This window comes from Phyllostomus discolor, chromosome 5, assembly GCF_004126475.2.
Source record: "Phyllostomus discolor isolate MPI-MPIP mPhyDis1 chromosome 5, mPhyDis1.pri.v3, whole genome shotgun sequence".
NCBI lineage: Eukaryota > Metazoa > Chordata > Mammalia > Chiroptera > Phyllostomidae > Phyllostomus > Phyllostomus discolor.
Window position 1 is genome coordinate 64279470 of NC_040907.2, and position 16892 is coordinate 64296361.

At 37.8% G+C, this 16892-nt stretch overlaps 1 protein-coding gene across 2 annotated transcripts in view; it reads right to left on the minus strand.

Annotated features, from left to right (window-relative positions):
* The window catches only part of SYDE2 (synapse defective Rho GTPase homolog 2), a 48780-nt gene extending 32163 nt beyond the window's left edge, over nucleotides 1-16617 (minus strand). Inside the window, exons 1-2 of one of the 2 annotated variants that reach the window (XM_028511917.2) lie at nucleotides 15159-16616; nucleotides 6301-6993 (exon numbers count right to left, since the gene is read on the minus strand). In XM_028511917.2, coding sequence (XP_028367718.2) covers nucleotides 6301-6993; nucleotides 15159-16467 — 2002 coding nt within the window. In that variant the 5' untranslated portion in view covers nucleotides 16468-16616. Of the gene's footprint in view, nucleotides 1-6300; nucleotides 6994-15158 lie in introns of both variants that reach the window. The other variant, XM_036026365.1, reaches the window with a different exon arrangement.
* Between the last annotated feature and the right edge of the window lie 275 nt (nucleotides 16618-16892).

Below are 16892 nucleotides of genomic sequence, written 5' to 3' on the forward strand. Positions count from 1 at the left end.
CCAAACAAGTTTATAATTTTGACAACTAAGAGCCCCTCTTGTGCTGAAATTCTATTAGAACATATCAGCAAAGATTATATAGAATAAATTCTAGTCAATCAAGAATAACTGAATGCCCCAGCCAGTGTGCCTCAGTTGGTTGGGCAGCATCCTGCAAAATGAAAGGCTCTGGTTTGATTCCTAGTCTGGGTACATGCTTGGATTGCACGTTCAGTCTCCAGTTGGGGTGTGTATGGAAGACAGCCAATCAATGTTTCTCTCTCACATTGATGTTTCTCTTCCTCTCTGTCTCTCTCCCTTCCCCCCATCTCTAAAGTCAAAAATAAAAAACATAAAAAAAGGAAATGAATGTTGAGTATCAAATCTAAGTCAATAATTTTCAAAACTGTAAAGCCATTTTCTTTCTCTATTATTTCTATACAATACCCTAGAACTGGAAATGCTAAATCAATGCCTTTCATTGAAATTTCAACATATTAAACAGACAACACAGAGATATAAATAAGTTTTCTTATCATTTTCATTTTTCATAAAGAGTAAAACATTGAAATATTTTTTAAATTTTTTCCACACAAAAATAGTTTTAATTTGTTTCTGAATGTCATAATTACCCAGGTTTTCAACAGAAGTTTTAAAAAGATATTCAATACAAAAATGAACAACTAAAATAAATAAAATAACAGCCTAAACTGCACTAGCAAGTGATTAACCAGTGTAAATATTGTGGTGAAAATAATATTAAAAGTAGTTTAATATGACATTATGAATATTTAATTATTAAAATAACACCAGCCAACATTTATTGAGCTAGACAAAATATGAAAAATTAATTTAACAGTATACATAGACCCTCATTCAATTCTCATAACACTGAGTTAAAATATCCCTAGCACTGCACTCTCCAGATAAGAAACCCCATGCACAGAGATAACTAATTTTTCTAAGATAACACAGCTGTTAAGAGGCAGAGCCACAGTTCAAACCCAGCCACAGGCCTTCAGAACCTATGCTCTTCAATTCTACACTTTTGGCTTCCTCATCCTTCTAAACATTTTTCTGCACATATATACAAGGTAGGGCAAAAGTAAGTTTACAGTTGTGAGTTCACAAAATACAGAATTTATCTTGTATTATTATTTATTAATTACTGTATTATTTTCCATGTAAACTACTTTTGCCCTACCCTGTATATTTGCCCTACCCTATATAGGATAAAACTACTTTTGCCCTACCACCCTATATATTTCAAAGACTTTTCTCAACTATAAAGAAGTTAAAGTCTATTTAACCTTAAACTTTCAATCCCCCAGTTTAAAAAAACATGTATAGAATAATCAGTTTTATTTTTAAATTTGAACCTGGTTTTAGTACATTTTCAAATTAATAAAGCAAAATGAAAATATCTTCTAAAACATATTAAACTTTAACTATTCCACTAAAGAAACAATTGTTATTGAATTATTTAAAATTTAAATAAACTTTTCATAATCTTAGTATTCCTTATAAAAATCCCTAATAACCCTAATATCAGAGGCTACTTTATGCAATATTAGAAATGAGGAAAAAAGTATTTATTCATTTTAAAAATTAATACCCTGACTGGTATAGCTCAATGGACTGGGCACCATCCTGCAAACCAAAAAGGTCTCCAGTTCAATTCCTGGTCAGGGCACATGCCTGGGTTGCAGGTCAGTTTGGTTGGGGACGCATCAGAGGCAACCAATCAATGTTTCTCTCACACATCAATGTTTCTCTCCCTCTCTTTCTCCCTCCCTTCCCATCTCAACGAAAATAAATAAATAATCTTTTAAAAAATCAACAGATTAAATGACATTTCTTTCAAGTATTAATATAACATTCTCCCTCCACCCTTCTTTATTTCTCCCAATGACAAAGAAGTCGTTTCTTTATAGAAAAAGTACTATTTTAAGTATGCCTGCTAGGCTTTTCTGGTAAGCAACTAATAAGAAATGAAGTGTTTGATAAACCAGACAAAGCATTCCCTTGTAGTGTAAATCATAGTACAATTCTACTGGTTTACTGTTCTAAAACATTTTATAGTAATTGGAGTCCTGCTTTAGTCTATAATCTATCTATTTTGTCACAGTATAAAAAAGCTACCCAGTATATTAAATTGCTCTAAGTTTTATTAAATTATAAAGGAGTTAATGTAACATTCTTACTTTTTTTATTGTATAGATATTTAATTGTGCATTAACTATTTCCTACTGAAGTCCTTAACTAAAATAATATACTGTAGAAGTTAGCAATTTCTACTGCAGACAACAATGAATTTATTAAAAGAAAAATGCTTTTTTAAATAAAATCTAAGAATGGAAATATTACCAAATTCAACAATCACTTCAAACGAAACCAGAATTATGCTAATCAAATCACAGGCTAGCAATATGGGGAAAATATAAAATGAAAATATTTAAATATAAATTTATGAACCAGGCTAGAATCAAGTGAAACTGGCATACTCCTTCAGTAACTGGCACACAGCAGAAACTCAGTGTTTACTGAATAAATAAATTCAACCAACCAATTGTTAGTTGCCTATAAATTGGTATACTTTTTAGGAAAAACAATTTAGGAATTACCTACAGTAGTTACCAGCTATAAAGAACTAGTAATGAGTCCTGGCCAGGTGGCTCAGTTGATTGGAGCATCGTCCGTACACCAAAATATTATGGGTTCCATCCCCAGTCAGGGCACATACCTAGGTTTCAAGTTCCATCCCTGGTCAGGGTTGTATACGGGAGGCAGCAAATCCATGTTTCTCTCTCACATTGATGTCTGTCTGTCTCTTTCTTTCCCCCTTCCTTTCTCTCTCTACCCCTGTCTTGCCTTCCCCTTACTCTCTAAAAGCAATAAATATTTCCTCAGGTGAAGATTAAAAAAAAAACAGTAGTTATACTAGTAATCAATTCTAACGAAGCAAAAAAGATCATGACAAAAATCACTGCAATAGTAATGAAAACAATCTATTAACACCAATCAGGGAACCAATCACACATATTAGGGCACATCAACCCAATTAAACATTATACTGATTGGGAAACAATAATGTTAATAACAATGTTAAACATGTACAATACGAGATGAAGATACAACATGGAAATAACAATAAAAAATAGGCCACTGTGATTGCAACTATGTAAAAGATACATCTAGAAGTTAATAAGTAAAAGAACATGTCATAATTGGGGTAGTATATTTTAAAAATTGTCATTCATATTCAAATACTTCAGCCCTCCTATTCCTTGATCAAAATTTCTTTTAACATTTTTATTATTTTTTTGAGTTTTTATTTATTGATTTTTTAAAAGATTTTACTTATTTATTTTTAGAGAAAAGGTAAGGGAGTGAGAAAGAGAGGGAGAGAAACATCAATGTGTGCTTGCCTCTCATTTGGCCCCTACAAGGGACCTGGCCTGCAACCCAGACATGTGCCCTGACTGGAAATCAAACCAGTGACCCTTTGGTTCACAGGCTGGCACTCAATCCACTGAGCCACACCAGCCAGGGCTATTGGTGTTATTTTAGAAAGAGAGGAAGGGAGAAGAGAAAAAGAGAGAAACATTGATTTGTGGTTCCACTTATTTACGCTTTCACTGATTGATTCTTGTTTGTGCCCTGACCAGTGATCGAACCTACTCTAACCTACTGAGCTACCCAGCCAGGGTTCAAAACTTATTTTGAAATTCAACCATTCTCTTTGCCTATTTCTCAAAAGCTTTCTGGCAATATTGCTAAAGAAAACAGGTCACTTTATATAACCTTTCTGATTAAAACAAAAAAACATGGCATATAAATAAACTAAATATTTCCTTTGTTAAATTTAGAAATGTGTTTATTATATTTTAATATGTTGAAGTAGAGATTGTCAACCTTTTTTATTTCATGGCATACATAAACTATTACTAAAATTCTGCAGCACACCAAAAAAAATATATTTTTGGCCAATCTGACAAAGAAAAAGGTATAATTTTGATTCATTCACACTGGATGACTATTGTGTTGGCTTTTGTCATTCTTTATGTTGGCAATTCAAGGGAAAAGAGGTCAGTGCCCCTGACTAAATGGTCAGGTGTTGCATGTTTTAAAAATTCTCATGACACACCAGTTTAAAATCCCTGTTAAAGGGAAAAAAGACACTAAGGAAAATGATAGAAACGACAGTGCTACCATATTTTTTTAAATGTCTGCTAGACTTTCCAGGTTCAATATTTGTCATGGACAGAAAAACTTAAAGTTTAAAGAAGGTAACTTAAAGTGTGTAACACTTTCCAGACACTGGTTTTCTAACTTTGCTCTTGTCCTTATGCTCTCTTGCCTTTTCTGCTCCATTCCATACCCATCACTGTTTGCCACACACCTGTAAGCTTCCCCTCAGTCTACCTTTATCACAACCTGAACTCCAAACTATTAGTTTATATAGTATTTATTCTTCTGTCCATCCAAATTATAAAAGACACACCAACTTACTATGGAAAATCAGACTACAATTAAAAATGCACACACAAAAATTTTTAATTACCTTCAACCCCAACACAGAAGGAGGAGGTCCATTAACATTTCCAGTATAACTTTCCAACATTTCTTGAAAAATTGGCATCAGATAGTACAATTTGGTAACTTGATTTTTTCTCTTAATAATATAACATTTACTCCACCTCCTCATATCCCTAAGAAAAGGACTCAGATGCAAGTAGCTTACTTATAAAGTAGGCTGAAACAACAGCAAGGAAGTGAGAAAATGCATGGGAAAGTTCAAGGTGAATTATGAAGACTGCTACCACTATGGACAACTGGAGTTTAACCTCATGAGAAAACTCTGGGAAACATGTAGAATTATCCCACCCAAGGAGGAGGGAGCTGGGGTGGTCCTGCTCCAGCTCCTGTCATCAATGCTTGAAGCTCCCAGGCTGCCCTGCAGAGACTCCCGAACACTTTGAAAGGACCCTCAAGCAGAGATGCAGACACTGATGTCTGGAAGTAGGCTGCCCCCATTTCAATGAGTAATAAAACCCAAGGGATACAGACAAGGTGCTGACAGTATCACTACATCCCACATCTTTTTTTTTTTTTAAGATTTTATTTATTTATTTTTAGAGAGGGAAGGGAGGGAGGGAGAGAGAAAGACAGACAGACAGACAGACACAGACATCAATGTGCGGTTGCTGGGGGTTATGGCCTACAACCCAGGAATGTACCCTGGCTGGGAATCGAACCTGGGACACTTTGGTTCCCAGCCCACGCTCAATCCACTGAGCTACACCAGCCAGGGCTTTACATCCCACATCTTTAAATATTCTGTACCATTTGAAATTTTATAAATTAAAATAATGATGTAAAACAGAACTGCTTTCTTACCAATATTTGATATTTGCAACTAAATATGCCTTATGCTCTATTTCCTCCTGGGTGGTGTGTCTGTAACTAAATTTGAGAAGCAGCACATGAGAAAATTAAAAGCAGCACTGGCTGGTATGACTCAGTGGTCTGGGTGCCGAACTACAAACCCAAGCATTGCCAATTCTAATCTTGGTCAGGGCACAGGCCTGGGTGCCACCAATCAATGCTTCTCTCCTCCTCTTTCTCCCTCCCTTCCCCTCTCTCTAGAAATAAATAAAATCTTTTAAAAAAATCAAAAGCAATCAAAGAAGAATAAAACCATTAGGTTAAGCTATGTGAAATACTGTTTTCTTGCATATCAAAAACAGTTAAATATCAGAAATTTCATATAGTTCAATCCAATATGTATCAAAGTTCAATTATTTCCTTTAAACAAAAGAATATCTTTCTTGCCCTGTCTGGTGTGGCTCAGTGGATTCAGTGCCAGCATAAAGAACAAAGGGTCACCCATTCTATTCCCAATCAGGGCACATGCCTGGGTCATGGGCCAAGTCCCCAGTTGGGGGCACACTAGAGGCAACCACACATTGATGCTTCTCTCCCACTTCACCCTCCCTTTCCCTCTCTCTAGAAGTAAATAATCTTTAAAAAAAAGAAAGAATATCTTTCTCTTCTACTTCCCATCATGCCATTCTTGCAACTAAAACAAAGATAATTACTATCTCAAAAGAACACACTAACAAACTCAAGTGTGTGGTAAAAATAATTAATCACCATGTATATAAAAAGTTTATAAATGATTTTGATTTTCATGAAAATACATTCAATTTGTAAGGAAAAGTATATAGCTACAACAGACATCTATATTTAGTTTTAGGTACCACCAAAGAATTCAAAAATGGGAGAAGAAAGAAATGGTAGATATATAACCATCTTTACCTGCAGAAGGAGATTTCAACACGGGAGTGCCGTCCACTATTACACCATCTGGCATCTTGTGTCCAAGCTTTTGCTTGTACTGCTTCAGAAAGTCCGTGGAATGGATGGAATCTACAGGATTCATTTCATTTGATTGTGTGGTCTGAACATTCTCTGTATGTTCAGAAGAGCAAAACAAGTCTTCAGGATGCTGCTCTGCTTTCAGGTCACTACTGGATAATACTCTCAAACTGACAGCAGGAAACTTCAGAACAGCAGAGTTTGCCTCACCCAAACTCAAAACATTTGATATACCAGAGTCGTCATCCTCAGGAATGGGGTTGTACCATATTTCCCCTTCATCATCTGCATCATTTTCCTCATTGAAGTCTAAAGAACAGTTTCTTGATAACGAAGAATCTGTAGTATTACACACCACATATGTACAATATTCTTCGGATGATTTAAGGAAAGGTTTCGACAGTTGATGTTTAGGTAGAGAAGCAGGTGAGATGGATAAATGGCTTATATCTTGGCATTTCTTAGTTTCTTCTTCCAAATTAAATGATCTCAGAGTACTCTGATATAGCCAATTACGTTTCTTTGACACAGTGATGCTGTTAAGTGGCTTAGGACCCCTGAATCCAATATTACCCTTCAAGTCATCAAGTTCTTTTCTCCTCATTGTAGAGCCATAAACATTTTCAAATAAATCTGTTTTAAAGAAAAAAAGAAGGTAGAATATAATTCCTGGTATACAAAGAATAAGATGGCCCTTGAGACCAGTTATTCAAATACTATTTCTAAAAAGATAGAAAAGTAATTATTAATCACATTCAGAAATTAAAACTGACAAGAAAAATGTTGGATTTTCTGCCTAAAAATTATTTCTATTATTTAGAAAGACTGAGAATATAAGAATTCATAAGAACTCTAAAAAAAAGGGTAAACACACTATGAGACTGCCATTATAAACATGACAGGGCAACAAAGCCTTACCCTAAGGAAAACACTCTATAAAAAAGCTTATATAGAATGCTCTGTACACAGTATACTTTTAATTAATATTTAAATAATTTCAACTAACTACAAGGACCAGAAGTCTTTAGAAAACACAAGTAATATTCCTACCTCTACAAAGATTAACTTTGAATAAATCTTTCAAAATAAGTAAACCTTACTCATTATTAAGATGCCTGATTATTAAAATGTCAACATTTTGTTTCCTAACCATATAACACAGTAGTATCTTATGCAGGGTTTAAGTTCTAAATATCTAAAGCAAAAACAAAAATCCCTTAAGAAGGCCCTGTATTAGAACCCAAAATACTGTCACACAGTAAACACAACATAGCCATTATTACTGGCCAGGCACAAAATTAAGAAAATCCTTTAAAAATGTAAATCTGTCCTTTTTAAATTATAAACATTACCCAACCAGATTAAAAGTTAATAAACAGATAAAATATTTTTAAACCTTAAACAATTGGGTTTCAAGTTCAATTAGTTCCAGAGGCGTGAAGAGACTAGCAATCAGAAAGGAAGAAAGCAGCCCTGGCTGGCGTAGCTCAGTGGATTGAGCACGGGCTGTGAACCAAAGTGTTGCAGGTTCGATTCCCAGTCAGGGTACATGCCTGGGTTGCAGGCCATCGCCCCCAGCAACCTCACATTGATGTTTCTCTCTCTCTCTCTCTTTCTCCCTCCCTTCCCTCTCTAAAAATAAATAAATAAAATCTTTAAAAAAAAAACTTTGGATAAAAAGAAAAAAGAAAGGAAGAAAGCTCCCATGAATGCCCACTATGCCAGACATTTTTCTCAACACTTCTCATTGCATCAGGTATAAGAGATAAAGCAATAAGAAAGCCCTTAGCCTCATTTAACCCTCACAATAATCCTATGAGACAAGTATAATTATTTTCATAAGCCTCAAAAAATATGAGAAATACGGTCAAGATGCTAGCCCTGAATGCAAATTTAAGCCTGTCTAACCCTAAAATCCATGCTCTTACCAGTCTTTCCAACACCATGCTACCCACTAAAAGGTGAAAAGTAGGCAACCCTCTCTGAACACGGTGATATATCAACCCAGCTAACCTTACAGGGTGCTGGCTGCTGGTAAGGATTAAGGAAAATAATATTAGAAAACTATATAATTGTAAAAAAAAAATAAAAATTTTGTGAAGAAAAAGAAAACTATAGTACTACTAAGAAAAGTCAAGCCCAAGATCACCCAGTTGGAAAATGGAAGAGGCAGCACTCAAACCCTTTTTACTTCGAAATCTGTATAGTACACCTGGGATACTTAGCTCCACCTTCCAGAATTTAACATGCAAACACATAACAGATGTTCAATATCTTGAATTGATCCAGTTTAATTAACAAAACCCTGAGGATTCAAAGGTATTTCTTTGGTTCTGTCTCCCTTACACTTAAAATTCAGAACTGAAAATCAGCACATACACAATCACTGTTAGAATCACTGGAGCTTCTGGGTTTTTAGACACTACATCCTTTTGCCAAATACACTGCAGTCTAGATCTAGTTACCAACCCAAATCCCATATTATTTAATAGCATTTCAGACCTTCACAGGATATTACATGTAGTTTTAACACATACTATAAATTTGAAGCACGAAGTGTAAAATTATACTACTCACAACTGCCATGAGCCACATCTTACTTTCCTTTCTCTCAATGTCTCTAAAAACATGCAAAAAATTTAAATAGTTTGACATTATTTGGAGTTTTTTTGACATATATTCTCAACATACTGCTACTTGTACAACTACAAGGAACTACAATGAGAAATATAAAGATACTATTATCCCATATTTAAGCAAATGTAATACTTCTATTCATATAAGCATTTAATGAATGTGTAATAAATAGTAAAAGGAATAATTACCTTTTGTAGTCTCATGAGACACATTATTCTTCATGAGACTACAAATTTCAAAAACTTGAAACCAAGGTTGCATTGCTGTTGCTGAATATTTCAAAATGTGTGATGGTGGAGCTTAAATTTAGATAAATAGGTACATTACTATAATTTCTGATAAAGGCCAAATTTATTCAGTTATTAAAACTGAATATAAGCAAGGGAATGGATGAGGAGGTAAGGGGATTAAAAAGTACAAATAGGTAGTTACAGAATAGCCATGGGGATGTAAAGTACAGTATTGGAAATGCAGTAGCCAAAAAACTTACACATATGACCCATGGACATGAACAATGGTGTGGGGATTGCCTGAGAAAGTTGGGGGTACTGGGTGGAGGGGGGCAAAAGGGGAAAAACTGAGACAACTGTAATAGCATGGTCAATAAAATATAATTTTTAAAAAGCTGAATATAAGCTACATATTCAGGACAATAAATTTTACTTGAGCAATTATTTATACCTAATTTAAATCATTTCATTTGTACCACAGTTAGTTAAATGGATGTATATAAATATACATTATATAGAAATGGAAGGCTATTTGCAATCTTCCCTTCATTCCCTTTTTATGCTAAAATTAGTGTTAAACCTTATTTACATAAACTTAAAACTTACCTTTAGCTTCAGATTTTATACTATATAAAGTAAAATTAAAAAATATAAAGCACAAGTAAAATATATAAAAATAAATGTGCAAAGTTACAAGGCAAAAAAGTTTTTGTTCTCTTGCAACAATATATTATAATTATCAGGTTCTAATTAAAATCATTTTTACTTTAAATACCTATAAGAAAATTCAGAAGTGGTAATTAAAATTTTTTACTCAGAAAAATATTTACATAGTGAACTACTCAAGCCAATTTTGTGCTCTCAACTTCTATTTCATAATACATCTACATGACTCAATATTACTGAACATTTAACTAGTGCCCCAAATCATCAGCAAACACTTTGAGAAATAATGTATTTCAACCTTCAGTGAAAGTGTACAATGTCTACAGATATCTTTTCATTTTAATATTTCTACTACAGAAACAAACTGTTGCTTTTGCTTGCTTCTCTTTTAAAAACCTAAGTATAAGTGTTCTCATGAACACTGTATTCAAGTTCAAATAAATACAAGCAGCCCAGCTTATAGCGTCAAGTTGGGCAGCCCAAAAGAAATGACTAAAATAAGCTTAAGCTTTAGCCTTAGGTGTGTATATATAAGTGTATATATGGTCTTTTCCAAATAAATCTAAATGGGGAGAGAAGTACACTGAAAAGGAAAGTGCTTTTTCTATCTTTTACTTTTCCTCCCTTTTGATTAGCAATAAAAACCCTAAGAAAAAAGCTGTGTTAGCTTTTGTGACAGGAAAGTAGAGAAGAAAACACTGAGACTATTTTCAGTTCCACAAAAGTAATGTGGAGGAGCAAGAAAAAAAGAGCACAAAAGAAAAGATGAGTAGAGTAAGTAAGTGATCCTAAAGGGGTATACTCTAGCTCAATTCCCAATGCTCCGCAAGGCAGTACTCCTCAACCTCTGATTATTTCACTCTCCATCCAGAATTCCAATCATCTGTGGCAAGCAACATTCTCACAAAGCCTGCTTGCCTTTCTCTTGATAACAGCTAAGCACCAGGCATGGTACCAAGTGGATTTTCTTTTTTAATCCTCATAGCAACCTGAGGACTGAGGCAAAAGTAATGCAGTGTTGAGTAACTTGTCCAAGTTCACAAGCCTAGTAAGTGGTGGATCTAATCAGAAACCCAGAACCTGTATTTTATTTACCACCATACTATATGGTTTGTAGATTCCAAATTCTCATTTTTATTGGTGCAAGATCAGACCAATCTGGAGAGAATTGCTTAAACTTACTATATATAAGTAGTAATAAAAATTCATACATATAAAATTAAAGCAGAAAGAGCTCAAGTGATTTTCTCTAATAGGGGTCAATGTTAATTATCAGAATAAAGTATAATGGTTTTACAAAAGTTTAACCAATGTATTAAAAGAAGTGATTGGAGGGATTAAGAATTCTAGAACGTTTCTACTTAAAATGAGTATTAAACAGTAGCATCCTTACTAGCAGTGAAAATGCAGACTCTCAGTTCTGCATATTAAATCTGCATTTTAACAAGATTTTCAGGGAATTCATATGCACATTAAACTTGAAAAGCACTGCCTTATAACTGTGAAACACACACACACACACACACACACACACACACACACACAGTGACTGGTGAAGGTCTAGAAAATACCCTTAGTGGTTCTCAAAATATAAACACTACCTAGAAATGTGGGACTTCCAGCCCTGGCCAGGTGGCTCAGTTACTTGCAGCATCTTTCCCTGCACCAAAAAGTTGTGGGTTTGATTCCCTAACAGGGCACATGCCTGGGTTGCACTTTGATCCCCAGTTGGGATGCATGTGGGAGACAACCAATCAATGTTTTTCTCACACTGATGTTTCTCTTTCCCTTCCTATGTCTCCAGAATCAGTGAACACACCCTTGGGTGAGGTGAGGATGGATAGAGGGAGAGTGGGAGGGAGTTTTCCCACCACCAGCAACTCCAATATTCTATCATACCCTTCCCCCCAAAAAACACACATACAACAAAAACAAAAATTGAACTTGCTTCTAGGGCCACAATGGCAGAATTTCTCAGAGAGGGATTTAAAACTACTGATAGAACACAGTAGCTGTATGCCTATAGCTACTAATCTCAAAGGGCAGGTGCATTAAAAGAGCTTCTTAGAAAAATGCATAAAGACTGTATCCCACAAATGTAAGAAATTAGGTGAGAAAATAGAGGAAATAGAGAAGAATCTGCATTAAAAGTATCAACTGCACTTCTAGATATAATACACAAGATCATACCTACTAATTAATACTAATTTAAAAGAACTCTCTAAAGATTATAGACAAAATATTCACAAGTTACATGTCCTAAATTTTTTTCTTCCACAGATTATGGAGCAAGAAAAACAGAGTCAAAGTAAGGCTAATTATTTTTTAAAGCGGTAAAAGGACAACATGGCTCAAAGTGGAGCTTTTGAATTTATTTCTGAGTACTATATGCTAATGAAAACGTATTTATAAACATAATGAAGTATAGTTGGCAAACAGGTTAAAATTCCTTCATAATCTTAAGGCTTGCAGGAATTTGACAATATTTACTGAGTGTAACGGCTTTAGATTTCTTAAATAATCATCTCAATTAGGAACAAATTGGTCAATCTGTGAATCCTACATCCTCAACTGCAACAAATCACTGGCATTACTATACTACCAAAAGTTTTAGTGGTTTTTAGTAATAGACAAAAATCAAAATAGGATTATCATTTTGGCTACCATATATCATATGGGTCAAAAATTTCCAAAATACCCACATAGATTAGGTATCTCTATCCCATTACATTCTGTGTTATACATTCTAAGTATAACTGCTTTAAAGAAAATATACTCATAAAAATATTGTGTAGAAAAATGAATATAAAATAAACCCTTTAGGCTATTTAACATGTTTATACCACCAAGAATGTACTGATTCATCTAGACTGACCAATTAATTTTTCAGAAAACATATTTAAAAGTAGAATCCAAGTAATGTCAATTTGAACTAAGTAAAAATTTAAAGGTAAAGGTTCAAAATAGATATGGCAGTTGATTAAAAAATGTCTAAAAACCTATTCTAGAATTCCTTATCTTCTTTTCAACTTTGAGGAAGTTGCTGAATCTTGTAAACTTTGTTGAAATTCCATCCATCTCCTCAATCCAAATAATTTAATAGAATTAATTGAATCAAACTTCAAAAGAACTTTAGAGTCTCTTTGACCTTTATACAAATAGGGATTTTAGAGTCATAAAGACTTGAGTTTGAATCCAGTAGTGACCTTCGGCAAACTACTCAACCTCTCTGTTTCTTTGGTGATGGTGAACAGTGACAGTAAACAACCACCAAAGGGGGGTGGGGGGGACCGCGCAGATAAAGATTATACGGGAACCACGTAAAGTATCCAGGATGTTTTAAATAATTTTAACTAACCTCCATGAAAAATAGTTATTAAAAAAATAAACTCTCCAAATCTATACTAGATATGTAAACGCTGCACAAATTATTTTTATCTTTTGTAAAAAGATCAACTGATATGAAAGGAAGTACATCTGAGAAAGTTCTTTAAGCCAGAGATTAAGCTTTTGCTTAGAATTCTTGTAAAATATCTAAAATACCATGACATGGTAATTCTAATGTTTCATTGTAATTTCTTTTAGTTTCATTTAATTCGTTTCTCAATAAAAAATATCAATAGTTTACTTGTAAAGATTACATTTATTATAGCTTTTAAAATCCTTGAATGTTTACACTACAACTAAGGGCATTAAAAGTCATCCAATAGTAAAAGTTTAACGTTTGCAACGAAGAGTAAAAAAATATTTGAAGTTCTATACAGGTTTTTTGTTGTGGCTCAAATTTAACTCTGCTACAAAGAGTTAACTGAATCAGAATCAGGGGAGGTGCAGCTACAATGGCAATAAAATGTAATAAATGATTACAAATACTTTACTCCTGAAATGTGTATTATAATTTGAACTTAACATAAAGTTCACCTTTCTTCACAACAGCAACAAAAAAAAATCACATTCTACTACTCTGTTATTCCAGTGAAATGGAATAAATTTGAGGGAGATTTTTGACAGACATGTATTATAGATTTATAGATCCAAAGAAACTTTTCATGTTCCTATACACTTTAAGTCAATAATTTGATTTGTTCTCATTGTGAGATTAGAAGTCTTGGGAACTTTGTGTCTCCTCACTGTTTTGTGTTTATTGGTTAAACAAAGTCAATGTGTATAAACCCAGTCCTGTAGAATTCATAATTCTTACCACAGCAACTGCCAAGTGCTGTGAATATATTTTACATTTCGACATTTCATGTTTTAAAAATTATTACTGACGTGTAAGTCATCTTCACTGAAAGTCCTCATATTTAAGAGTGAGATTCAAAAGGTTGTGTTGTTTTTGGCTCAATCTGAAGGTTTTATAGTTCTTTCAGAAGAGAATTTTTACTACTTACAACATAAAAGAACTGATTTCTAGATTCCTAGATTTCTAGATTCCTGATTCCTAGATTTCTAGAACTGATAACCTAACCCTACAGTAGAAATTAAAAATCACACACATACAAAATAGGTATCAAAATCCTATTATAAGGACGAGTATACTTAAGTTTACAAATGCCTTTATGTCTACAGTTTCTTAAGTATGTAAACAGCATTTTTCTTTTGATTAAAATATTTGTGCCATTGTTTTTCCACAATAAAAAAATTTATTTAACTTTGTTAGGAAGGGAGGGAAAAATGGAGAGAAGTACGTGAAATCCTACCTGATTAAAAATAAATTTTACTATGGCAATTTTTTCTTGGTTTGCTAAGGTTTTGGTTTTTGGTGTATGTGTCTGTCTGTGTGCACACACGCCTGGGAGGGGGGAGGTATAATGAGTAAAATGACAGTTTATGAAGTCTGTAAAGCCTACCTTGGATCAAATTCAAATGTACAAACTCCACAAGTCTACGGATTTGCCTAGAGCTACAAAGAATAAAAATCAAGGCAGCACCGCCCAACTCCAAACTTACTAAAAGCGTGTGGTGAACTTAACCTTTACTCACTGTTGTACTTAAGAAGTAGGCACACTGACTGGTTATAAAGAAATAACAACAACAAACCCAAGTTCCTCATGCCACTGTCTTGGGCAGGGTGGGGGGGGGAAGCAAAACGAGTGGATGCATTATACTAAGTAACCTCGAAATCGCATTAAGCTGCCATTTACATGACACTTACTTTGTTTGGCACGGGCACGTACCAGTCTGCAAAATCCCTCTAAACCCAGAAGCCCAGTTAGTTAACATTAAGGCTCGAAGTGTTAGCATTTTTATTGCAAACTATTCTACCTGTCAGCGTAATTCTTTCATCTGGAGGCACCGAGAGGACTTGGCTTTCACACATTTTCAAAGCGGCCAGATTTGGAGAGGTGCCCTGCGCTCCCGTGACTTTCGGGGGTGTCCCACCGGCGCGACCCTTCATTCCCAGGGACAGCAGGCGTCCTTTGTACATCCACTTCTGCAGCTTCTTGACTGTCACCGCAGGCGGCTTGAGGAAGGGGAGCCCCTCCTGGCCGTCTCCTTTGCTGCGTATCACAGGGGACCCCGCAGGATCCCCGAAAGTGCCCTCCAGGGTACGGACGGGGTCCTTGGAGCGTGGACTCAGGAGGCCGGAGGGCTCGGCAACCCGGGAGCTGCCTCCGCTCCAGCCGTCCATCCCGCCTCCACGTGGCGGAGGCTCGTCTAGGTCCTCCCGCGCGCCGCACCTGAGCCAGCTGTCGCTCGGCCACCGCTGGAAGGGAGTGGACTTGGCGCCTACTCGGAGGCTCTCGAGGCTTCTGCTGCAGGACAGACGCATCCGAGGAGTCCGTGGGCGGCCTCCCCACGACTCCCTCGGAGGCGACCAGGGCGGGGACACCTGCTGCCAAGAGCGGCCCCCACCTCCCCGCTCCCAGTCTCTAGGGCGAGCTCGGCGGCCCGCAGCGCCGCAGCCGGAAGACGGCTGGCCCGGAGCCCGGGCTCCCGCCGGGCAGCCGCGATCCGCCCAGCCCCGCCGCGAGCCCGAGTCTGGGGGAAGGTCGTGCATAGCCTGGATCAGCAGATAATAGGCTTCTCGCAACTGGGTCTGCAGCCTGCCTGTCTCCAGGCGGCCGCCCTCCGCCCGCGGGGAGGAGCCCGCCGCCGGGGGAGGCGGGGGCCACCGCTCCGCCTCCACCCCCTCAGGCTCCAGCGTGGACTGTGAGCCACTGGGCAGGTTCTCGTAGTAGTCTGCGGCGTCCTCGTCTGCGTCCTCTCCGCTGCCCTCGGAACCCGGCGTGGCGTGCAGAGGAGCACGAGTGAGGCCGCGGCTCCGAGGGGCGGCCTCCGTTCCGCCGCGCGGCCGAGGCCCGAGCGCCCCCGACTGCTCCGGGCGCGGTCCCGGGACCCGCGTCTTCGGACCCCACGCCTGTAGCGACGGCGCAGGCGGCTCCGAGCTCTGTGGGGCTCCGCCGGCGTGCTCGCGTGGGGGGCCGTCCGAAACACCCCCGGCGTTTCCTTGGGCAGCGGAGGAGGCCGCTACAGTAGCTGCAGCGGCCGCCCGGAGTCCCAATCCCCCAGTGGCGCGGGGCCCTCGCCTTCCCCGGAGCCTGGACAGCGTTTTCCTCAGAGGGTCCGCCATCCCCTCGGCTTCAAGAGCCAGGCTCGCTCCCGCGGCGGGGGGAGGTCCGAGCCCCGCTCTGGCAGAAAGCGGCGTTCGCGGAGGCTGCCGCGGTTCCCCATGGCCAGCGCGGGCCCTCGCGGGCTCCTCACATACTTGGCATAACTCTGCCGCTGGGGGGGGGGGGGGGGGGGGAGGGCGGTGGCGCGCAGAGCGCATGCCCCAGGGTCTGGGCCCGCGACGGGGCGTGCGGGCCGCGAGCCCGGGTAGTTACGGGGCACGGGGCCAGGAGGAGGGCAGGACGGGGGGGTTGGGTGAAGGTGAGCTAAAGTACACTGAAGGAGGGAGGGCGAGCTGGCGGAGCGTGGCAGTGTAGTGGGGAGGCAGGAAGAAACGAGGAGAATCTGTCTGGGCTGGAGGCTGGAAAGTTTTGGTTAGGAAGACTG